Source organism: Rhyacophila brunnea, unplaced genomic scaffold (assembly GCF_057557595.1).
Source record: "Rhyacophila brunnea isolate RB1 unplaced genomic scaffold, BYU_Rbru_1.0 scaffold_2, whole genome shotgun sequence".
In the NCBI taxonomy this organism is placed as follows: domain Eukaryota; kingdom Metazoa; phylum Arthropoda; class Insecta; order Trichoptera; family Rhyacophilidae; genus Rhyacophila; species Rhyacophila brunnea.
The window spans coordinates 24,029,665-24,057,070 of NW_028232859.1; the positions used below are offsets into that span (position 1 = coordinate 24,029,665).

A 27,406-nucleotide genomic window follows, 5' to 3' on the forward strand; every position below is an offset into this window, starting at 1 on the left:
GTCGGGCGTCTTATATGTATGGCACTTTCGTCTGTGCGAGGGCTATCCTCTGAGAAAACTTGCGCGTTTTGCAAACCTTCTTCCAATACGAAGTCCTCTTCAACACTAGGACCAGGAATGGGGTTCGGTATTATTTCTTCGAATTCCTCCGTTCCTCGAAGTTGAAAGTAGCGAACACCCGACCGTAAATTCATAAAAAAATTCCAGCCTCCAATTGGTTTTTGTTTGGATCTTCTGTCTCAAACCGTTCGGCTGCAATCGTCGTTTGAACATATCATCCAGCTAAGTGATTTAACAGTTTTAATCTCTATATTAGTTAAAGACCGTCCGATCTTTGCCGCGCAAAGTGAACATGTTTATAGACCAGCTTACGAGTATCTTGCAGTATACGACGTCGCGGTAATCATAACCAACATTAGAGAAAAATTTTCAAAAGTCATAAAAAATTTTATTTTCGAAAATTTTTTTCTTGTTATCGACTATAGATACCTCCAGGTATATAGTTCAAAACTTAAATTTCGAAAATTTAAAAAAAAATTCACAAATTTTTCAATTCCAAAAATTTTCGTAAAATATTCTTAATTTAAAAGTTTCTGAAATGGTGAATCATCATTTTCAGTTTTATTACTTTAAATCCACTTTCCGGGGTTCCGAACCGCCCCAATCATATTAATATCTATTCTAGACATCCAACTAATGACTTTTTTCCATAAAAAGCGAAAATAAAAAAAACTTAGTAAAAACTATATAAGTGTTTTTTCAATTTTTCTCATTCCATACCTCCCGGTATCATGTCTAGATACTATTTCTATATTTTTTTCTTAAAAATATTAAAATAAAATTTACTTAGTAATTTACTAAGTATAATTTTTATTAATTTTTCTTATCTAGTATTGTCAGGTATCATACCTAGACACTATTTCTTTACTTTATTTCCATAAAAGTAAAACTATATTTACTTAGTAATTACTATATATTTCATTTTCGATAATATTTTGATTTAATATTATCGCGCATATATTCCGATGTCGATTCAAGACTTGATAATAAGTTTTCACTGTTCATATTTCATGTTACTCACTCTTTTGTATACTGGGACAATTCCGATATTTCTGCGGGTTCGTTCGACTCCATATGACGTCGAAAAGTGCCGCGTTGCGGGCGCCAAGTTGACGTTCACCCCGGTCCGGGAATAGTCCCAAAGGTACTTTATCTACAACCGGTCCTGCCCTCGGACCGATCAAGAACCTTTGTTTGGCTAGCTCGATACTATTCGGGGAGAGGGTGATCAACTAAAGTTCTTGATTGACACTTTTGGAATACACTAGATCGATATTATTTAACTTTATATTATTTAGAATCGCCACCTAATAATAGGTAGACGTCAAGGTTATTAATTATCCAATTAACTTTTAGTTTGAATTTATTTTCGTAAATATTTACGTAAATGTCAAAGACAGCTGACCACCTGTCACTATTTTCAGATCAGATGTTTTCCGTAAAATACTTCGTAGATTATTTTCAAAATAAAACTCCTTGTAGTAATTCGGTTTAAATTATTTATTAAATTATTAGCAATAGTAAATTTATCTTCCTTTTATTTAATTGTTTGTTAACAATTATCCACTTTAATTTTAATTTCAAATAATTGCATAATTATTTTATAAAACTTATTTAAATTAATTATTAAATAAAGTTAATTAATTATAATTCTCTTATATTTAATTTATGTACGATCACACCTTATAACTATGAGTCGCCGACCGTAAACTTTGAAGAGCTATGCTTTTTCAAAAAAAAAAAATATTTATCGCGGAAATAACTTCGCGAACGATGACGCGTCGCAGTATTATTCACGTTATCAACTGACAGCCCGAACACGTGTCGGCTGCGATGACGTATCAACTCGTGACGCGTCGGGAATAATCTTCGCGAACGAATTACTTCGCGAAAATAATTAAAACTATGTGAATTTGGTGCACCCTCGGGCACAACCTCACGGTGATATGAGAAGATCGACTACTAACGGTACATAAAATACAGGCCGTTATATAGATTCACAGCGGGAAAAACCCGAGATTTTGACGTCATTCGAAATATGGACCAATGGGAGATCGTTCTACCTCCTCCACAGAGCTAATGGCCAAAGTTTTGGACCAATCACAGAAAAGTTATTTATTTCCCGACTTTTCCGGAAAATTATGAACATTCAATAGAATAAAAATATATAATTAATTTATACCCATAGGCGGTACAAGTTTGATAACAATCGTGAAAGTCCTTATAGGGCTTTTGGCACAAATTGTCCAAATATCTGTTAGTTCATTTATCGAGCTAACGGAAAAGAAAAATGAAAATATTTTCGCTAAAAATAATACGTAACAGAGGCGTGAATCATTAAGACTACCGACTGGCTACGTATTTGCAAAGAGAATGGCAGAAAAACAAACTTGTCCGTTTCCCTTATGCAGAACTTTTGCGGGCTAATTATGGATGATCGGAAAGGGTTGCGGTTAAAATTTATTCAATTATATTTATAGAACACTTCAACTTAAAGGTATAACATTAGTTTCAATCAAAATTTCTATGACAAGCCTTCATTTATTAAGTTCGAAAATTACCTACTTTGGGTAATTTAATATTGATCTGTCGAGGTTAATTGACAGATCTAAAGAATAATTTTTATTCGTAAATTAAGAGAGCAACCGAGTCCTTAGACTTACATTGTCAGAATTTCTATTTTCGAAATTCCTTCATTTAACTTTTACAAAAGTAGGTACTTAAATTGGTACCCTTTTTATTATAATTCGAAATATTAATTTGTTATTTAAATTAAGTGTGCGTAATCAGTACTTACAAAACGTAATCATTAGATTTTAAATACGACAATATTTGATATCATAATTTATTTATTTAAGTTATTTTACTTTAGCCGCGGCGAAAACATCGCGACTTAATTTAGAAAAACAAAATTTATTTTTATATAATTCAAAATCAGATTAAATACAAATGAACATTTATTTACAATGTTTAGCAAATGATATCCCATAAGTCGTTTACAATTTATTATCTATTTTTAACCTTAATCCTATACATTTCAATTACTTACATTTCACCTTATAAGACCATTTGGTCCCCTTGAAAGAGAATTCATCCGTAGTTCATTCTGAGGGGCTATAAGTCACTCAGACTGCACTACGGGACTCAATACACAATAACTATAGCTTTGTTTAGAGATTAGGCACGTATTTTGCAAGTAAAATCGACATTCACGGTCGGATCGAAAAGTTGTGACGTCACTAATTTATTAAGGAAAAATGCCGGCTGAGGGCCTACATTTTGGGGCATGTCACACCCCTACCTATCGCTAAGGATAAAGGCAGTATGACGCTCTACGGTAGCGTTTTTCTAATGGTGTATGTGGTAAAATTAATGTGTATATTTAGTATTGTTTTATATATTTTAAAACATCCATTTGAATTATGGAGTTGTCGAGTATTGATACACAATTAAAAATTGTGTCATACAACCACATAATTTTAAATAATTATATTATTGAAGGAAAATAGCGCCCCACAGGTAACTTTTTTTACGAGTGAAACAAATTTGTGATTTGTGTTTATCTGGTCGACTCGCCTCGCTGGGCCCCTCCTAAGTCCGGGTCCCCAGGCTATCAGGCTGTCAGCCCCCCTCTTCTGTATAACCATTGGTGTCGCGCCAATATGTGCATTAACCAATTATGCTACGAGCCTCTTTTCTAATTACGACCATTTAAACTAGTAGGCATACATGAAATGCTTATCAAATTGCGTTATTATTGACTATCGGTTTTTGTGTATTAAATCAATTAATTATCTTAATTACTAACCGACGCCCAGCTCACGCCAAATATTTTAGTTATAACATCTACTTGAACTTGCTAAAAAAAATTTAATAAAATAATTGAAAATAGGTAATAAAATATGCTAGGTTACATCACATTTTCTGAAGATAGTTTTAGGTGCGTAGGCAAATAATAAAGTTAATTATATAAAATAAAAGTATAAAACTTATATACTTACCTAAAATTATGTAACTGAACCCAACAGTATGTAACATAATGTTAACCATTTTGTTAATAATTATAGGAATAAAATGCATGTTTCCATACTACGTAGGTACTACAATATACTACATACTACAATCTGTTCTGTGGGCACTAGGAATTATTTTATGTGAGGGTAGGTACCTACACAAAATAAATACAGATAATCACAGTCTTAAAAAAAGTTGTTTAATTATTATAAGTTATCGGTTTAATTAAAATGATATATTCCCAACATTTATAAAATACTATTATTCTGAAAGTAAACATTCTTTTCTGAAAATTATAATATGTACATAGTATAAAGTAAAGTTGCTTGTTATATATGGAAATATGGTAGTAATATTATAACAATATCTTACTACTAATATTTATATGACTAAAAAAAAATTATAATAGTATTAAACTTTCTTCGATCAACCAGTTAGTTTTTTTGGGCCATCTTGCTTTCATAGCTCTGAAAATTAAACAAAATGAGATTAATAATAACATGTGGCTATTTCCATTGATGAATATTTGTTTAGAAGTACTTTTTTGTATTAGGTACCTGCTGAGCGAGTTTTGATAAAGCTTCACTAGTCGCCTTTCCAGTATGCTTAACCATCTCATGAAAGTGTCCATTAATATTTTGCAAAAGTATATGAGCATGATTAAATTCCAACATTGAACCTTCTTCCATCAAAAGCACCTGAAAATCAGAATAATATTACTATTTTTTAGTAAACTAGTAGGAAACAACAAGTTTCTGCGTCTATAAAATATTAAAGTAGCATGAATACAGATGGCAGTAACATTCTTCCGAGTGACAGCTTGTAGGTATCATTTATGAAAATTATTAGGTACATTATTTGGGAAATAATATTATTTACCCTGTCTGAATCCATAACAGTTTGAAGTCTATGAGCAACAGTAAGAACTGTGCAATCTGAAAACTTGTCTCTGATTGTAGATTGGATTAAAGCATCTGTTCTGAAATCATACAAAGCAAAAATGTTTTGAGTAAAAATATAATAATTATTATAACAATTTTTGCCATTAAAATTAATTCGTCAGTTCTAAAAAAATCTTTTACCTTGTATCCACATTGGCTGTTGCTTCATCTAATATGAGTATTCGATTTTTCCGGATGATAGCTCTTGCTAGACATATAAGCTGCCTTTGTCCTATACTAAAATTAGACCCTCCTGAAATAATATGATCTAGTCCTCCAGGTAAATCCGACACCACAGTTTTTAGCGCAACCTGTAAAATAGATTTAATAGTGAGCTCAAACTTTTGGTCACAGCGATCTGTCAGTCTTCGGATATGTTGCAACTGACAGTGCTACTTAATGAAAATGTGTGTTTATATTATACATGTTTCTTTGATATAATATCAATTCAATTGTACAGTTAGAAGTAGACAAATATTTTACAAAATAATTGAAAGAATTTATTAATCGTCGTGCTTTCAATTAGCTATTATTATGCTAACATAATTTCCAATACTAACATGATGTAGGGCTTCCCATAATACATCATCATTATACTGCTCGTAAGGATCAAGATTTTTCTTCAGTGTTCCAGAGAATAACATCGGCTCCTGAGGAATGATTGACAGTTTGCTGCGTATTTTGAGAAGACCTATCTTTTCCGTATCTACTCCATCGATTCCAATATGTCCTTCCAGGTAACCCATCCTGTGAATAAAATACCTACGTCTATAAAATATGGCAAAATACAATGATATTTTAAAATGACTACTATATCACCTACTTCATAAACGATGTCAAGAATGTACACCTATTAAAAAATAATGTGGTGAATATAAAGCAATTACTCAATATTACGTACTGAGGGCAAGAGATGACCTGGTGGCTGGGCTGTGCCATTGATAATTTAAGGATTCTTGACTAAAGCAATTGGAAAATGGTGGCATAGGATCGTCAGGGATGGAGAAAGTTTCTGGAGGAAGCCAAGACCTACCAAGGGTTGCAGTGCCAAAAATTATGAAATCCCAAATCTATTAAGGGGGGACATGCTCGTCGAAGGTCAAAATTGAGTTTTTATTGTATTTTCAAACCATGATCCTGGACACTCCTTAAACGTTGAAGATAATCTATTTATATAATTTTGAAGCCTTATTATCCTTTATAGTTATTTTAAATGTTTGATGACTGCATAAAGTATTTTTGTTACATAAAATAGTATTCTTTTAAACCTCTCGCTCTAATGTTTTAGAATATAGTCATATTTCGGTACATAACTGTTCAGTGGTGTTAAGATTTTTTAGGTTTATTACTTTTTGAACGCGTTTATGAAACTATCAGTATAATTTATTACGAGATAATTTTTGTAAAATATTCACGATAAAAAATTATATTGATAATCTCTGTGATCCCAAATTTGACAAGAATTAGGCATTTTATTATTCAAAAAATCGGCAAGATTAACACATTTGAAGATAATTCTAAAGATATTTATTATAAGCTATGTCTTTGACCATTCAAGTGTGATAAACATCTTATGAATAATGATTGTTTTATAATAATTATTGACATAAGAATAAGGTAGTGTTTTTTTGAAATACGCCATTTCTTTTGTCATTCCCTAGTGGTTAAGCTACAACATACGGCCGTTACCATAAATTGACAAACTATAATTGAAGTAGGGAGTAAAATGATATTAACGCGCGTTTTTGAACATGTACCGTTTAAAAAAAAATTAAAAAAATTCGGTTATGTCAGGTCAGGTTAGGTCATGTACCTAACCGAATTTTTTTAATTTTTTTTTAAACGGTACATGTTCAAAAACGCGCGTTAATATCATTTTACTCCCTACTTCAATTATAGTTTGTCAATTTATGGCTACGGCCGTATGTTGTAGCTTAACCACTAGGGAATGACAAAAAAAATGGCGTATTTCAAAAAAACACTACCTTATTCTTAGGTCAATAATTATTACAAAGCAATCATTATTCATAAGATGTTTATCACACTTGAATGGTCAAAGACATAGCTTATAATATGTATCTTTAGAATCATCTTCAAATGTGTTAATCTTGCCGATTTTTTGAATAATAAAATGCCTAATTCTTGTCAAATTTGGGATCACAGAGATTATCAATATAATTTTTTATCGTGAATATTTTACAAAAATTATCTCGTAATAAATTATACTAATGGTTTCATAAATGCGTTTAAAAATTAATAAACGTAAAAAATCTTAACACCACTGCACAGTTATGTACCGAAATATGACTATATTCTAAAACATTAGAGCGAGAGGTTTAAAAGAATACTATTTTATGTAACAAAAATACTTTATGCAGTCATCAAATGTTTAAAATAACTATAAAGGATAATAAGGCTTCAAAATTATATAAATAGATTATCTATAACGTTTAAGGAGTGTCCAGGATCATGATTTGAAAATACAATAAAAACTCAATTTTGACCTACGACGAGCACGTGGGCCGTTAAGATATAATATATAATTGGCAATTCTAACAAAAATCTGTCAATACAAGCCTCCACTCTGTGGATACTCCTATACTAATGCTCCTATCAGGATCGGACATGGTCAAAAAAAAAAAAAAAATTCTATTCTTTTTAGGTACCTATGTAATTTTTTACACATATCGTATGTATCTACATACCATTATATTGTAAAAAACCTACCTGGCTATGATTAACAAAGGTACGAACCTAAAAAGAGCACTTATAATGGAAGTTTTTCCAGCTCCGGTTCGACCGACAATGCCAATCTTCTCTCTCGGATGAATCATTATGGACAGATTGTTTAAAGCCGCAGTACCGGTCGGTGAATATCTCAACCAAATATTCTGGAATTCTATTCTCCCATCTTGAGGCCATTCTGTTGGTATTTCATCATCTATAGATGTTTTCAGTGGATGCTCTTTCTCCAGGTGATTGTACTCTAATACTCTAGTAGATAAAGCAAAAAAAAATAAGTGACACATACAAATAGGTTAATAAATCCTTTAAGAGCATACTTCAGTGAAACGGGAAATAATTTTCAACTGTAGGTGCGATGAAATTTTGGACTCGCTGGTGATCGGAGAGCGAAAGTCGAGCTGCGAACACGTCAATTTGTTTCGTGATGGCGACGGGGGTATTAATTCTTAAATCATGTAAAGATGACTGAAAAACGTTACCAATATACTTGAGAAAGAAAACATGTCAATGAATATATTATTATTGTTACTAATAGAACAATAAACAGAACATTAAATGAACGCATGTTTAATTTTCATGACAAATTCTATTTCATTCGGCACGCGTCATTTACACAATCCGCGCATCGCCTAGTCACAATCTTTTTAGACCGTGCCCCAGCTGAGGTATAGCCTTAAATGAAATTCAATAAGCAAATTAAGATATCCATTGGATAGTATGGGATTAAATTTTTAAACAGAACTTATAATATAACTTAACCAGACCCATGATAGAGAGCGATGAGTATGTATTGCATCTGTAGGTAATAAAAGTTGGATTTCGAAAGGATGATTCTGCGAAGCATCTATGGAACTGTAAGCGGTGGAGGTGGTGATGTAGGTGAGGTAAGTGGTGGTCTATAAGGATCCTTGACCTTATATATATGTAAAAATACTCTGACTGATAAATGGGCAGAGCAACTATAATAGATGAACGACTTGGGTATCCCAAAGAAAATGTTTGATAGATGCAAAAGGAGGAAAATACCGGAAAAACCAAGAATTGAAGAGTTCAATGCTTGATTTGAGCTGTAGCATCATTGAAGAAGAGGAGAAGTAATGAACATTATAAGAACCTTTCGACGCTGAACATGTAATTTTCAATTTCTGCACTTTGTCTCATGGCAAATTGGAACAGTATTGTCAATGCAATCACTTGTGTTAAAGCTAGACCAACATTAGCTCCAGAAGTTTCTGAAAGTGATAAATAGTCGTTCATCAGATAAACTCAGTCACAGACTATTAATATCTAAATGGAAATATTTTAAGCAATACTTAATATCATCTCACCTGTTCCGGGTATTAGAAAGCTGAGAGTCACAATGGCCATAAAAATCCAACAGACTATGTCCACTGATAATCCAAACGCTCTTGATGTCCCAAGAAACAAATACCATGCAGATGTGTGGGTATCTTGATAGGTATCGAATTCTTTATGTAAAATTTGTTGACTTTCGAATGCCCGAATCGTTGTCATGCCGTGCAGTGTAGTGGTCAGGTGGGAAAATACTGGACTGCGACCTAGAAGAATGGAATCAGTTACATAGAGTAAAACCACAATAATTATAAATTATAGGTACCTACTGAAATTTATTTTATTACAAATTGTAAGTATCATAAAAAAATGATGTTTATCAGCTGATTTTCTTGAATATGAAAAATCTGAAGCTGTTGGCTAATACCATTAGGGTTTTTATTAATTTATTGAAAATAAGCAGTCTCTACTAGGCAGTGGCCTAAGGTGCCTTTTGAAGTAGGTTGGCTGTGGTAGATAACTGATAACCGCTTCTTAACCGAGAGACAATTGAGAAGACAAAAGACTTAATGACATTGAAGTAAACAGATCAAATTTCACAACGTTGAAACCGTATACAAGATTGATCAACATAATATTTTGGTTTCATACATTTCTTTCATACATGTGATCCAATATTTCTGGTGAAAACAAAAGGCTAAAACACCTACAGCCTCAGGGCACTGACACTAATTCTGACATTGCGTGAGTGTTTTTTTTACAAAGTTACTCCAAATTCATCGGAGCCTGTCTTGTTAAACCTTTCATTGTTTTAGTTTATGTGATAGCTGAACACGCCCGGTTGAGCAAGACGACAATTAATTTATAATACATACCTACATACAGATATCGTTGGTGGTAAGCAAATTATATTATTTTCGTAGAATATAAAAAAAAATATTATTTGAATAGTTACTTGATAGGCAATTAAAAATTATTTTTCTTTACAAGGTAGGCATTAATTAAAAGCCTAGAATGGAGTCTTTGCCACTGCTATTAATGTAATATATTGTGAAATTATACCTTTATAGCTGGTATCAATAGCACAGTGCAAAAAAACAATGTACACTTGAACTTAATTTTCCACCAATTTGGTATTTTATGGGGTTTAGATTGCAATAGATTAGCTTTGAATTAGTATTCACCATCATAAAATACATCACTATTTTCTTAATTGAAAATCAACAAAATCTGATGATATTTCCAGGAAAATTTAAATTTTGGTCACCACCATGTTTTATCTGTTGTATTTGCACATAAAAAAGTCCATGCACATTTCAGGCTTCAATTATTCGTCCCCTTATTGCAGAACTAGCCTAACTGATTTTTGGACATTTTACAGGAGAGCACTTTTAAACTTTATTTCGTCATTAATTTGAAAACTGTAAATATAAAAAAATTGATTTAAATATATGATAATGCATTGGTTAAATGCTTTGTTTATGTGAAAAAAAAATACCAAAAAGTATATTCCGTCACATATTTTATGCAGATAGGCTACTTTTGCACTACAGTATTTGAAATCAGCACTATCTTATTTGAGTTAAGCTTGTTCTGCATAACTATTAGGATATAGTTGTACTACAATAATTCAGATCAGAACTATCTTAATTGAGTTAAGGTATTTGAATGCGAACATAAGGCAATAAAAAATGGTACCTTAAGCGCATTAGGAAGTTAGGCTAAATTTGTACAGCACTACAAAATAAAAATTAAATCTCACGACATAGTTTTTTTATTCACAAAATCTACCAAACACTTCAATGAACATGGGTACTTATAATATACTGTAGTTATTAATGAAAGTTAAGGTTCAAGAAGTTATATAAATGAAAAGGCAATAAAAACTATTACTCATAAGCACTATTTTTAATTTAATCACTGTCGGTTTCATTCCTATTCACTTCTTGTGGTGAGGTGATCAGTCCTGTATAGAAAGAATGGTAGTCAACAGGGATTATTTTCTCCGGGCAAAGATACATTAGGTCACAATGTTTTAGCTTAGCTATTGGTATGACCGAACTTCTTACTGGCATCAATTTGAAGTCAGTTATCTTTTGAATTAGTGGTCCACGGCTACGCTCAGCTGTATTAACTGGTGCAGGCGAATCTTCAAAGTTGTACTCGATTTGGAGTGTGTGTGGATTTTCTGGCATTACTGAGATTCGTTTTATCTTTTGCCAAGAAAATTTGATTCCACGTTCATCCTAATCCCAATTTTTGGTTGTTGATTTCAAGCAATGTAGGCGTAGGGTCTCTTCCTACATGCTGATCGTGCTATTGAATACCACTAGCTCGGTGTATATACTGGTATTTTCTTGGCAGCCCTTTCAATAACACTATGAATCGAATCAACTTCATTCTGCGTATGACCTTTTTCTGAAAAGATATGTGTTATTTTACAAGAGAAATTGGCCGCACAGAACATGTATATACAGTACATGAAATGGATACAATTTTTTCCAGCACGATTATCTGAAAAAAATATGAATTCTTTTATCCCTTCCGAAACCTGTTGTTTGATGAAATCAAAAACACAGCTTCCAAATTTCACACACTCCTCTCATTTCAATTGATCCATGCCACATAAAACAATGATCTTGTTGTGACCCTAGATCATGAATACTGAGATTGTATGTGGCATACTTTCGTTTATGTTTATAGTATAGTTGTGCGGCTTCTGCTCTGGGATTTGTTAGACTTGTTGCGCAATAGGAACGTTTTATTTAAGTTTGCCTGCTCCTTGACATTTATTTTAACTTTCGGGTAATTTCTTTATTTTTTAAATGAGTATCATAATATTCTGCTTTCATAATATCTTTTTCTTCATTACTGCTCTGCTCAAATTTAAGAAAAAGTCACACTGGTCCTTCTTCGGAGTAAAGAATAATTAAATTCATTACAAAATACGCCTCTATATGTAGGTACATTGAAGCAATGGCTACTGTCAAGCTTTTTCCTTCGTAGTCCTTTTTATATATAGGTAAAACATCTTTGTTATATTTAATGCTGCATCCAAGTACTGCTTCATGGTCTTTTTTCGGCAATAATGGCTGCTTACTGTAGAAAAGCTGTTAATGTGATCCCTCACGTTTTGCTTCATGTGGTTGCTTAACGCAAATATCCTCTGCGACCCTCTGCTGTCATCAGCAACCATGCTTGAATTAAGGTGGTATGAATTCTTTGCAGCAGTCTTAACCATTTGATAACGTATGCTCAATGAGTTTAAAAACAATTGGCATATTTTAATCTTGTTAAGATCTTCTGAAAGAAAATTTGAGTTGTCAGTCATTTTACGATGACTTCTTTCTCGACCTTCACTTATATCAATTGTAGTTCTTTTTTTTTAATAAATTCAACGAAGCGGTTCACGTTGATTATTTATATCACCTAAATTCCAAAACTGATGAAATATTGCAACCCTCTGTTCTTGGGTAATTTTTATAGAACAACCAAATTTGCATGTTTGAGGAGAGGGTTCCTTCATTTGACGCTCACTTATTACATTGTTTTTCCAGTTTATAAATTCGTTTCCAGAATTTCGCTACTTTTTTATTACATTTCTGCGCCACAGAGCTTCATTACGATGTCTTTTCCTAGTCTTTTTTTCCCTGCTTGACTTGAGTTATACACCTCTAGGACAGGTGCTAAAGTCGATTTACAATATTACCAATACCATTTGATGAGTTTTCATCACTGTGTGATGATAGTGAATGCTGTGGTGGTTCATAGTCTGATACACTGTCGGTAGAAAATGGGTCCACTTTCCCATCATTATCAAAGGAATCAGATGTCGAAAGAACCTCTTGATCATCCATAAAATTATTGCAAACCTTGTCGATGATTACAGAGTCTGAAAATATATACATCATTGAGCTAATGTGCGGGATAGAAGCAAATTGCAGTTCTTATTTCAGTCAAGAAAGTGTTTATTTTTGTTGTAAAAGTGAACAATAAAACTCATAATTACCTCGTTGTTCTAATGTAAAGTGGGCCACTGTGGCACTGATTTCTCCTTCGTTATTTGGAGTCAGCGGGATCAATCGATTTGGTGTTGATTGAACTCCAGTCATGCCACTGATCTCGGTAGAAAATGTGTTAACTATCTCATCATCATCAACCGAATTAGATGTGGAAGGAGCCACTAGATGGTCCATAGAATAATTGCAATACTTGTCGGTAATTACAGCATCAGCGTAATTACGTTGGCAGTTGACATTGACAGCAAACTAGTACAAATAAATCCTAACTGCAATAGAAAGAGGCGATATTGCCAACATGTAGGTGTACTTTTGCATGCAGAACTAGCTTAACGTCAGTTAGGCTAATTTAGTTCCAAATTATTTTTAAGATTGAATTTAGGCTTGGAATGATCTAAGCTGATAACTTTTTTTATATTGATAATTCAGATACGCCTGTTCGGACTCCAAATAGAGAATCAAAAAAGGAATTTTTCTATCAAATAAAAAAAAATCACAAAAAATCAGTTAGGCTAGTTCTGCAATAAGAGGACGAAATGTATGTATTTTTAAATTAGGTATAGTGTTTAAATTTAGAATAATTATACATGTTTCAATTTCACGAGGTTATACTTATTAGGTTTGTATAACATTGGAAATTGAATTTTAAACTCACTTGCAGCTTCCAACCTTTTCAGCCTTCTCGATGTCGGGAGGTAGAGTGTACGCAAGATTAAAAATATGTAACACATTATTATTACAGGAATTAGAAGCCAATAGTTGACAATAATCACGATCACCAGAATTCCAATAGATTGTAAAAACACCTGGAAAAAATTAATGAAAATACCGGTATTATCATATTATTATTTCACATCACTGCAATAATAGATATTTAAAATTTATTTAGATTGGCATCTGATTTAATATGCTTGGATTAATGAAAAAGAATGTATAGGTAGGAAATGCTATCAATAATTTCAAAGTGCGGTGTTACCCATATCTAATCCAATAGAAGAGCCTGATTCAATGTAAAACAAAAAAAATGTGACCTCACTGGGATCGAACTGGGAGCCCCCGGATGAAAAGCTAGGGCCATATGCACAGGACTACAAAGACCATTACTGTAATCATATTTAACACAATGCTTACGGGCCCTTTTAATTAATTTTGTAATTAACGTGTTAATTTGCATTTGAAAAGTAATTAGCAAAAACACAATTTTGTGCGGCCCGTAAGCTATGGGTTAAGTAATACCTGTGATACGTCCAATATAAGAGGGGGTAACACATCGTCAATACATCCAATGTCCTTTGAAAAGCGATTGAGAATTCTGCCGGCTGGATTTGTGTAAAAGAATCTCATTATTGAATGAGTCACTGATTTCAACATATTGTTGTGTAGATTAATTGACGTTCTCACAGAAAACCAGCAGAATAAATAAGAACGAATTAATGTCACTATAACTAGAAATATCACCATACCTGAAATATAAGAGAATTAATAATTTACAAACCTATACAGAACTCATAATTGTGTCAAAAATTAGATAATGATTTTGTAATTTAACCTACATGAAAAGAGATCAATTTTAATTTGAATAGCTAATAAATGTTATTAATCCGTGGGTCTAGCAAATGCACATGATATTTTGCAATGTGTGTTTGGACCAGGGGTCGAAATGGACCGGAATACACCGGAAGAAAGTTCCGCTTCGTAAAATTCCCGCTATTATCACTCCATCTTGTGGAAAATATAATTTGACCATCCGTATGTAGGCAATATAATAAAAAATCTAATACACTTACATTTATAAAATATACATAAAATTAGATAGATATGTTGATATTTTCGGAATATTATAGAGCACTCCGGTTTATAAAATTTTCAAGCACTGGTTTAGATCCAGAGCATGGACCTCATAGATTGAGCAAGTGGCTAACATCCCTTTTTCATAAAAAAATTGTTAGGAGGTCTTTTGGTCAGGCGGTCAAGAATCACTGAAAAAATAAAATTATGAATAAAAAAAACTTTTTACCCAAATAAACATAAATATATCCAGCCTGTGTTAATGTAGTTTCATTGTTAAGGTCAATGGTTTTGTCCGTGGTTCCTACAATCTCTAAATTTTCAGTAGTGGTGTAGGAGGTATTCATCACGTATCCTCCTGTTAAAGATTCATTTATTTTGTCGATACCCATTTGTGTTTGATTTTGATTTATAGAGATCAACTTTTCCTGTGAATTAACCCTGCAATGTAAAATTGAATTAAGCATTTTAGGTGAATGCAGGGCTTTTTTTGTCATGTAACACGGTGGATTGGCGTTCCGGCACCTTTTTTCACGGCATTACGGCAACGCATTCATAGTACAAGTTAATTATCCTCAATCATCTCATATGTAAAGACATATCCCGAAAAACCATCACGTTTGATATATGCATTGAATTCTATTACCATTTCTTCAAGTGAATGTGAATACGAATTTTCGCAAATGAATCAAATTATTACCCCAATAAGAGCTTCGTTAAAGACCAAAACAGTTTCGGCACTCTTGTGCATCAAACTCATCGGATCTCCTTTGACACTGTTCGACCCTTCGAAATACTTTGATCGGTTGTTACTCAGTGGAGGACATTCAGCCATAGACTCTAACACTAAGAAAAGTAGTTGGGACGATTTGCCAGACGAGAATTGGACTGAACATGGAAATCAACATGGCCCCCACAAAGAGGGGGCTGTCATAGCTCTAGCCTGGGGGATCGACCAGATAAGTGAAAAAAGCCCACATCATAAATTTGCTTTAATCGTAAAAAAAATCGCGCTTATTTCCTTCAGGCATATTAACATTTTGAAGAATGTGTTTGTGTAATTGCATGTTTTTGGTTAATGTTTGTTGATACACTGAATACCCTTAATACCTCGAACACCATCAAATCACCGCCAAAGATCCGTGACTGGGAGCCCGCTTTAGGAAGTGGGGGCCATGGAAATCACTATATAGGTACTTTCATTCAAATATTTTTATGTTTTTATAATTTTATTTTTTACAACTTTAGTTGTTTATTTGTATTTGTTTGTTTAATTTTTTATGCGCTTCGTGGAATAGAAAAACTAGCTTTTAATGATATTTGAATATAATTTTCATTAGTAGGTAAGAAGTTTAGCATGAAGTGAGTTCCGGCACCTTTGTTTTTAAAAAAAAGCCCTGGGTGAGTGTATTCATAATATTATTAAAATACCAGACTAATTTATGAAGCTAGCCAAAGATACTGATACACCCTTGTTGCGGGCGGGCTTCTCCCGGTGTAAAATAATCATTTAGTAGTCATAAGTCGAAACGTAACCCTGACCTCTAGAAACGGCTTCATAAAACATCTAATCTGATTCCTTGCTCAACTACGTCATTTTTTTATTCATAAGTAAAGGCCTTCGTCCGGTGTGTGAAAATCATATACTGGGCGGAAGTGTAATTAAGATAAATTTAATTTGACTTAAAAAAGTATAAATGATGATGGATGAGAGAGATAATTTTAAGACTAAATATAAGTATTTATTTATAATAAATTTTGCCGCGCTTGCCGGCAACGTTCAAATTTCCACGCGCCTGCGCCGGGGTGGTCCTCGTGATTCGTCAAATCAAAAGCATCACGCGATAAAATTTGGCCAATCACGAGAGTCCTTTTTGCTGGACGGCGTGGGTACGCGAAATTTGAAAAAGAGAAAGAAAGTAGTGAGCGTCTGGTTTTCAAATTCTTTCTCTTTTTCAAATTTCGCGTACCCACGCCGTCCAGCAAAAAGGACTCTCGTGATTGGCCAAATTTTATCGCGTGATGCTTTTGATTTGACGAATCAAGAGGGCCACCCCGGCGCAGGCGCGTGGAAATTTGAACGTTGCCGGCAAGCGCGGCAAAATCCCAAATATAATTCGTAAAACTAAAAATTAAGAAAATATAAGAAGACCACGTTACGAGCACGAAAGGCCGTGTTTTATTTACACTCCAATCGTTTAACTCCTTTTTTTTGTGAATCCGGGGTTCGATGGACACCTGAGCTAGCTGCTGGAACCCCGGGTATCTCAATACTTTATTTAATGTTCAAAAAATGTCTGTGTTACTGGAAAGACAAAATATACTAATGAATATAATAATATGGAATGTAGCAGATTTGAATATAAAGATACTTATGTAATTCTCATTTACAATTCTCAAACGTTTTCATCCCTAAAAAGTTATCTGTCAATCTAAATTCCATATATGGAAAGTGAGAGGGATGTATGTCTGATTCGCCGTTCACTCACCAACCACTTAATTTTTGTATTAAATCCTATAACCGATATATTATATTACCATTAAATATAGCGAAATTCCATATAAGCTGTGTCTGTTAAGAGAAATTTAAATGTACTGATGTAATACAATATAGTCCTAATAAATTAATGAAATGCTACCTTATAATCTATTGGAAATAGTGTTATAATGTTTGAATGATTAATAATTACCAATAAGCCACCCAGTAGTCAGTTCCAGATACCAAGGCTTGACAGATCACCGTGAATATCACAAATGCAAAGAAGAGAATATTTGAACCACTGGAGAGTGCATAAGCTTTGTAAATAAACATTCCCACTGAAGTCTTACTAGCCTGTTCAGGGATTGGTTGTTCTGGTTCAATTTCCAACTGTTGACATAATTACAAAATCAAAAAATTACATACATCAATAGCTTATTATTTCAATATGTTCCTATGAGTTTATGGAGTTAGGAGATTAACACAAAAACCTATCTACAAAAAGTCGATTTTTCAGAAGAGGCAAAACAAACTTTTTCTTTGTTTTAAGAGGTTTTTTTTTTTAACAAAACTAAGAATGATAGAAAGATGAAATTTTCGACTTCTTAAGGGCGGACGTGCTCAGCGTGGGTCAAAATGGAGCTTTTTTTCTATTTTCAAAGCATGATCCTGGACATACCTTAAACGTTGTAGATAATCTATTTATATAATTTTGAAGCCTTATTATCCGTTATATTTATTTTAAACATTTGATGACTGCATAAAGTATTTTTATTACATAAAATAGTATTCTTTTAAGCCTCTCGCTCTAATGTTTTAGAATATAGTCATATTTCAGTACATAAATGTGCAGTGGTGTTAAGATTTTTTACATTTATTAATTTTTAAACGCATTCATAAAACCATCAGTATAATTTATATCGACATTATTATAGTGAAATATTTACGATAAAAAATTATATTGATAATCTCTGTGATCCCAAATTTGACAAGAATTAGGCATTTTATTATTTAAAAAATGGGCAAGATTAACACATTTGAAGATAATTCTAAAGATACTAATTATGAGCTATGCCTTTGACCATTCAAGTGTGATAAACATCCTACGAATAATGATTGCTTTATAATAATTATTAACCTAAGAATAAGGAAGTGTTTTTTTGAAATACGCCATTTCTTTTGGCATTCCCCAGTAGTTAAGCTACAACATACGGCCGTAGCCATAAATTGACAAAATAAAACTGAAGTAGGGAGTAAGATCATGATAACGTGCGTGTTTGAACATGTACCGTTTAAAATAAAAAGATTTTTTTTCGGTTAAAAAGTCTTAGAAAATAGAACAAAAGCTCCATTTTGACCAACGCTGAGCATGTCCCCCCTTAAAGTATAATCATTTCTCTTTCTAAATAAATTTAAAAATGAAATGTAATTTTGATGATCTATATTAAAAATACGGTCTTAAAAAAAGTCAACCCACTTACGTTTTGGGTTGAATGTAGAAAACAATATGAATAAATATATTTATTTTTATTCAGAAAACAAATAATTACTAATGATTAGGTACATATTATTTACTTTACAAAAACTTAAGTACATAATAACATCTTTTTTATCATCAATTTTATTACTAGGAAGAGGTAGACTCATGAGAAAAATAACATTAAACAGAGTTAAACCTGTTAGAACTAAATGTGTATATGAGTATTCTCAATCAGCTTCTTCATCACTGATAATAGCTTCATCACCAGTTGCCAAGCCATTGTAAAACTGGTAGTATTGCTGACGAATTACACCAGTTTCAGTATTTTCAGGTCTTGAAACTTCTCCTTCGATATGGGCAATGGTTTATTGTAGACATTGGTCATATTAACATCCATAATTTGATGGCACATGTTCATCAGAAAAAAATCCCCTTGCAGCATATTATTTCTATATTTTCTAAAACTTGAATATGTTTTTGAAAAATCAGTGAGGAACTATTTATTGGCACTCTGCAATTATTGCACTTGGCCGAAAGGTAGGTGTCCTACGTTTGGTTTATTATCGGATACATTGTTATCTGAAAAGTTTAAAACAAAACACAACATAATATTAAAAACTAGATATTAACTCCATACACATAATAAATTATTTATTTATACGTAATTGAACAATAGTAAAACTTACTTACCAAAATTTGTTTTCCTAATTTGACATAAAGATTGTCATTATTCTCCTTGTTCTAGAACTCACTGTATCGTGAATATTTTTAGTTTTTTTAAATATTTATTTAACCTATAGCATATAGTAATAGATTTATTGAATTTCACTTATTTCTTGTGAAAAAACTAAGTATGTAAAACAAAGAGATTTTCAAAATAAAAAAGAAATAGTTTGACAGTTGAAAAACAAGGCGATATGTTTACTTGCGATGTGTTTCCAGCCTGTCAGAATAAATTCCATAAACACAAAAATGTATCAGCTGATAAGTTTTTGTGTTTATTTTTTTCGTTTACGTTTTAGATTATATCCTTAGGTACTCATAGTACGGAGATACGTCTTTGTGAAATAGAAACGATTATAGTGAACAATTCAGCAAACTCGACTAATAAATAATAATAAATAACTAATAAACCCACTTACATAGATAGGTACTTACTTAAGTAGGTACGTATTGGGGGGTGGGGGGTGCAAGGAGGAGAATATAAATTAGTCCCATAGGCTCTTTTTCTTCTTCATATAATTATTTTTACATATTTTCACAATACACGGCGCTATATTTTTACAGTTTCTCCTAGTTTTTATTAAATTGGAGGCATAATGGCGGTAATCGTTGAGCGTGTCATCAGCGACTGGTGGATTGGAAGTGACTAACAGCGACCATGCTGGACATGTGCGCCTAGTATGCTAAACATTACTCAAATAATATCGGCTGTGCTACCCGCTTGGTCTAGAGAGCTACAATATGTATGCCGAATTCCACTGAAAAAAAATGTTCTTTTTATTTACACCACCACTGAGTGTAGTGGGTGTAGTCGTTCTTTTCGCCGAATGTTTATCGTCGATTTTTGGTTTTTTTATATAGGTTCCAAAATATTAATTGAAAATGGACAAAAAAAGTATTATTGCATTAATTTAATTTATACACAAACCTACTGATACACCCCTGTTACAGGCGGGCTTCTCCCGGTGTAAAATAATCATTTAGTAGCTATAAGTCGAAACGTAACCCTGACCTCTAGAAACGGCTTCATAAAACATCTAATCTGATTCCTTGCTCAACCACGTAAGTATTTTTTAATCATAAGTAAAGGCCTTCGTCCGGTGTGTGAAAATCGCATATTGGGCGGAGGTGTAATTAAGATAAATTTAATTTAATTTAAAAAGTATAAATGATGATGGATGAAAGCGATAATTTTAAGACTAAATATAAGTATTCAAATATAATAAATTTTGCCGCGCATTGTGCGTGAAATCCTCGCGCGCCGGCGCCAGGGTCAGGCTCGTGATTCGCCGAATCAAAGATCATGCGATCAGATTTGGCCAATCGCGAGAGTCCTTTTTGCTGGACGGCGTAGGTCCGAGGAATTTAAAAAGAAAGAAAAAAGATGTTAGTAAGCGTCCCCTTTCCGACATATACGGACCTGCGTAACTAATTGTAAAAACCTAAACATGTAAAGAAAGTGTAAAATATAAACTAATACCAAGTTACACGAGACAGACGTGGTTTTATTTAATTCCACCCCCAAATATATCGTACTTTTTTTTTGTGGATCCGGGGTTCGATGGACAGCTGAGCTAGCCGCTGGAACCCCGGGTTTCTCACTACTCAACACAACGCAGTCTAATTTCTCGTTTATCGGTCTTTTGTCTATTGCACTCGGTGTACCTACACCATGGCCCCCACATCCTGAAGCGGGCCCTCAGGCTAGGATATTTGGCGGGCCCCCTACCTACCGCTAAGATTAAAGGCAGTGTGAAACACTACATTAACGTTTTTCAAATTGTGTTTTAGTTCAAAATAAGGGTATCTACTTATACAGTGAATTATTGGCGATTTTTGATACATCTACTTTAATAATGGAGCTGTCGAGTATCGACACATAATAATCAGAAAATATATTACACAATTATAAAATTTAAAGTGTTCATGGCCATGAAATATAATAGCCTTTTTTATTAGACTTTTTTTTACTATTAAAGAGCTCGCGTCATTTGCACAATCCGCGCATCGCCTAGTCACGATCTGTTTAGACCATGCCTCAACTGAAGTATAGCCTTAATCACCAGTGACGTCCCTAGATACGAGGGTGGGTCAATAAGTCCTTAGAAAAGCTGACAGGTGGCGCGACTAGTACTGTAAGCGGTTTGTTTTCATGCAGCGGCACTACCGATTCAGTATGCTGCGAAGTTTCAATCAGATTGGTCGGGTTGTTGTGTGTTTCTCGTACATTTAAAAAAAAAATTGCTTGTGGAAAATGGAAAAATGGAAAATGGAGAAAATTGAGGTTAGAGCTGTTATTAAACATTTTAATATAAAAGGGTTAACAGCAAAGGAAATAAAAAATGAATTGGATTTAGTTCACGGCATATCTGCTCCTTCACTTGCAACTATTTATAACTGGTTAAATGAATTTAAACGTGGTCGTACATCAACAAAGGATGAACCACGCTCAGGACGTCCTGTAGAGGTGACTACACCAGAAATGATCAATAAAATCCACGATGTGGTGTTAAGTGACCGAAGATTAAAGTTGAGTGAGATAATTGAGGTTACAGGGATCTCAAAAGGTAGCGTCATTTCTATTTTACATGACAAATTGGGCATGAAAAATATTTCTGCAAGATGGGTGCCGCGTTTGCTCACAGTCGACAATAAACGCAATAGGGTGGTGGCCTCTAAAGCCCTGTTGTCGCTCATGCAACGCAATCCGGATGAATTTTTTCGTCGCTTTGTGACTGTAGATGAAACATGGATACACCACTATACTCCCGAGACGAAAGAACAGTCAAAGCAGTGGATTGCGAAGGCAAACCATGTCCAAAGAAGGCGAAAACCGTAAAATCAGCTGGTAAGGTTATGGCTACTGTATTTTGGGATGCACGTGAAATTATTTTCGTTGACTATTTGGAAAAAGGAAAAAAAATAACAGGGGATTATTATGCATCTTTATTGGACCAGCTAAAAAACAAAATTGAAGAAAAACGGCCTCATTTAAACAGGAAAAAAATCCTCTTTCATCAGGACAATGCCCGTGTTCACACATGTTTACGATCAATGGCTAAAATTGAAGAATTGAAGTTCGAATTGGTCGACCACCCACCGTATTCGCCAGATTTAGCCCCCAGTGACTTTTTCCTTTTCCCAAACTTAAAAAAATGGCTAAGTGGACAACGTTTTTTTTCAAATGAAGAAGTCATCGATCGGACAAATGCTTATTTTGAGGACCTTCCGAAAACTTATTTTTCTGACGGTTTAAAAAATATTGAGAAACGTCTAACCAAGTGTATTGAGCTCCAAGGAGATTATGTTGAGAAATAAAAAAAAAATACAAAAATAAAAACTGTTTTAATGCTTTTTTCTAAGGAATTATTGACCCACCCTCGTAAAATGCCACCCCATTTTTTATGCAGTATTTTTCATCATCCTTTACTACTCCAGTATCTAAGAAATGTGTTTTATGGATACATTACTATTACTAACAAAATAAACACCACTGAATCTAATTTAAATGCCATCTCTACTTTAATAGACAATTCTTTAATAGATTGCGAGTCCACGGTTTCAGATACATTTAAAAATACACCTGACAACTTTCAAAACTCGCAAGTGCCTGGAAAACATATTTGGATAAATTAATTAAATAGGTAAATATGCACCTACCTATAATTCAAATATAATTCGCAAATCTGCACGCGTCGTTGCTGGTAATCAAGAATGTGATGTCCAAGGACAACGGAAGTTACTAGACATCGCGAGCCCGACAAAAAAGTTCAGTCATGTTAATTAATACATTTTGTTTCCAACAAGTGAGCTGAATTTTTTAATGGAAAGATATTTTTGTTATTACTAAGTTTGGGTAGGTACCCCTTTTTATACAGTTATACCTAATGATTCCCCCCGATTTGCCGCCCTTCGACTAACTGCTGCCCCCAAGCGACGCTCAATTTGCCTACCCCTACGGGACGTTAATCACCCATCGTGAAATACAATGGTATCTTGTTTATTTATTTGTAAATTATTAATCATAAAAATGTCCAAAATAATATTATGCCAAAATTCTAATTATATTTTGAGTTTATATTACATATTATTCCACCATAAGAAAAATACTAGGTAATGTTACTTACTGATTCTAAGCTTTGAGTCTTATAAGTTAACCCTTGCGCCTCCTCTATCTCGTCCTCTAGAATAACGTTTTCCTGACTGCTTTGTTCATGGACTATACAAAGTTGCTTGAAACTATAACTGGATTCTTTTAAATATTTATATGTACCTTCTGTTACAACTTCACCATTTTCAATATGAATAATCTGTAAAGAAAAAGGTTTGAACATAATATTACATACCTATGTACCTGATTTCTTTGTAGGAGACCTGCACCGCTATGCTGTAACTCGGGACATTGAAGGCACTTGAAAAATGACATCATATGATATCATTGTGACGTATTTGTCGACCCTAACGGAGTGAGTCATATACTCTTCGAGAAATTTACGCTACTCAAATAGTATTGTTAAGAGCATACTTCAGTGAAACGGCAAATAATTTTCAACAATAGGTGCGACGAAATTTCAGACTCATTGCCAATCGGAGAGCGATAGTCGAGCTGTGAACACGTCAATTTGTTTTGTGATGGCGTCGGAGTAATATATTCTTAAATCGTGTAAAGATGACTAAAAAACATTACCCATTTACTTGAAAAAGAAAACATGTCAATGAATATATTATTATTATTACTAATATAACAATAAACATAACATTAAATGGACGCATGTTGAATTTTTATGACAAAATTATGTTTTGTTCTGCACGCGTCGTTTGCGCAATCTGCGCGTCGCGTAGTCACAATCTTTTTAGACCATGCCTCAGCTGAAGTATAGCATTAACCAATGTCCCCATACACAAATAAGTGTGTGGGCATAATAATATCTATGATGGGCATGCGCATTGGGTGCCTCACGTCGATACGTGTGTTGCGCATATGTCACAATGACATAATTTTGCGAGTGCCTTCAATGTTCCGAGTTACAGCGTAGAGCCCATAGGAGTATCTTTATGGAAAATTATAATATATTTTCTATATTAAAAAATATAGCATTTTAAATCTTGTGTGTATTCAGTATTGAATAAAAATATTAATAAATGTCATTGGTCGCCAGTATATAAATGCCAAGCAATAAATTTTAATATTTGACTGCTCTGTGATGTCTGTTACAAAAGCTGAATGCCTTCGATTGGCGAAACGTGAAAAACTTCAGACAAAACATAGTTATTAGAATCATAGAAAAATTAAAGGTGAGAGCACCCACCTGGAAAGTGAAAGATGTGAGTTTGAATCCCACTCGGTCTAACTTTTTTCTAATATGTTATTTATCCAATAGATTCTGAGGTTTTTCAAAATTATGTATTTCCAAACATCAAGAATAAATACTCATATCTGCATATATATACATTGCTCATATATACATTGAAAATATTATGTAATATCTTTATTATTATGTTTAAAATTAAAAGTCTTTGTTTAGATCAGTTTGTGATTACTTTTCTTTGAAAATTTTCTTCCGTGGTATTTTTTCGATTGTTGTGTGGCTGATTACATCATAATTACAATGACATTCGAAGGGCATGCATTTTTTCTGAAGGTTTTTATGTTAAACTCCAGTAGGATTCACCCTACCGCACATGAAATAATTTCACTTCAAAAGAGCTGGAAGGATCTCATAGCAGAATAACATACTGAGTGCTTTGACAACTTACGTGATCAACTCGATCGAGATATTGCAGCTGATGAGTAATAAGTAATCTTGTTTTGTCACGTAAAAATCCTGTGATGCAATTGTCAAATAGCTGTCGACTAACAGCAGTATCCACTGCTGATAATGGGTCGTCCAGCAGGTAAATATCAGCTTGACGGTAAACGGCACGTGCCAGATTTATTCTTGCTTTTTGACCTGAAAATTCCAAAATAAATATCATATTCAGAATTATTATAAAAGTTTATCTATTTCTTAGAGATAATAAACACTTTTATAATATTTAGTTGTTGTTTTATTTGTACTTATTCCACAATAATTTATTAATAGAAATGAAGGACTGGTTTCCTCCTGACGGACATTAGATTTTTATAACTTTACATATTTTATAAACTGATTTTGATGACTTACTTATATGAAAACACATATAGCTACAAAACCAAACTAAGCCTAACCAATCACATCAAACTATTATAGCCAAGGATAATAAACTCCAGTTTTGTAAAATTTTGCTACCAATTGAAAATATTATTTATAAGCAGTAGTGAAGGGTGCCTGTTGTAGGTAAGTAGATTGTAGTAGATAACTGAAATAAAGTCCTAGGACAGCCATATTTACAGGGTACCTACTTAAATTTGAATTTTTTTCATTACTTATTTTTTACATTTCATTTCACTGAACAAAAATATTATATTTTACCTTTTTATAATAGATATTACATGAAAAAAAGACAACAGGCACTAAAATAGATTTTGAAGAAAAGTATTGCCCAACTGCGATTCAAACTCGGTCTAGAAAATTGTGCTTATATCATAGTCGGGTGTTTAGACAACCAGACCGGTACCGGGTCCAGCACGGCGAAATCAATATAAATTTTTACAAAAATTATATCACTATATGGATCGGAGGGCCCGTGAGGCTTAAATACTTACAGCCTCAGGTCACGTGATAGTATGATACTGGGTTTGACATTGTGTGTGTGTTTTTTTTACAATATGTGTATTTATAATCATGCGTGAAATGTACCAAATTAGTTGAAGCTATTGTTTGATTGTGATAGTGCCGTTGATGTAATAGCTGCTTACGTACTAGTGCTAATAGCTACATGTCTGTCTAGTTAGGAAACCTACAGACAGTGTCATTTTTGTAGAATATAATAATGTTATTATTAAAATATGTTGATAGGCAATTAAAAATTATTTTCTTAAGAAGATAGGCTTTAAATAATCGCTTAGTATGGTCTAAGAACATGTTGTTCCGCCAAGTATTAACAGTGAAAATAATTGATATGTCTATCTATCTATTTCATGCAAAATTTAAAAAAAATCACATAAACTAATGTTATCATGTAAAGTATTTACAAACCTCCACTCAAGCCAGTTCCACGGTCTCCTATAAGAGTTTTATCATCGCATGGTAATATATGAAGATCTTTTTCAAGTGAACATTTACTTAAAACAGTATTGTAACGATCCCTATTCATCTCAGACCCAAACAAGATGTTTTCTCTAATTGTACCTAATAACAATTTAAAACATAAGTAAATAACACCAAAATGTTTCACCGTAAAACGCCACAAAAATATCATTATGTAATAGATTAATACAAATTTAAAAAATGAAATAATCATCAGGAATTTCACAATAAACTCTCTATGAATAACCATAATGATGAAACTGCATCTTTAGATTGAGTAGGTACTTAATATGTAAAAGAGATTTATTTTAAGCGTTGAGTATATGACGTTTATGTTTGCATTTGAAAACATTAAATGATTTTCATTTGTATAAAATACAATCCAATTCATCTTACCATTAAACAGCCACGGCTCCTGAGACGCGTATGAAATTTTTCCATTAACTTCTATCGAGCCTCTTAAAATGGGAAGTTCCTTCAGCAAGGCATAAAACAATGAACTCTTTCCAGATCCAACTGATCCTACAATCGCCACCAGGCTAATAAGAAAAAAAATAGAATTAACTGAAATGCTGATTAGTCGAAATAATTCGAAAATGTTATTATTTCCTCAAAGCCCATGTCTAAAACCATAACAGCCTTTGGCTACATTTCAAATGTTGTGAAATATGGCGATTCTGACTTTTAATTTTGGG

The 27,406-nt window shown here is 33.2% G+C and overlaps 1 protein-coding gene across 1 annotated transcript; it reads right to left on the reverse strand.

Moving 5' to 3' along the window:
- Positions 1–4,251: 4,251 nt before the first annotated feature.
- LOC147072095 (putative multidrug resistance-associated protein lethal(2)03659) lies at positions 4,252–27,239 on the reverse strand. Its single transcript, XM_085947433.1, has 15 exons — positions 27,108–27,239; positions 26,661–26,813; positions 25,300–25,493; positions 17,551–17,729; positions 15,090–15,301; positions 14,309–14,535; positions 13,728–13,878; positions 9,089–9,319; positions 8,875–8,992; positions 7,770–8,009; positions 5,576–5,762; positions 5,157–5,326; positions 4,954–5,053; positions 4,632–4,772; positions 4,252–4,541 (listed from the first exon to the last, which is right to left on the reverse strand). Exons 2-15 carry the CDS (start codon positions 26,776–26,778, stop codon positions 4,509–4,511), a joined length of 2,301 nt encoding a protein of 766 aa, XP_085803559.1. The 5' UTR covers positions 26,779–26,813; positions 27,108–27,239; the 3' UTR covers positions 4,252–4,508.
- Positions 27,240–27,406: the final 167 nt, after the last annotated feature.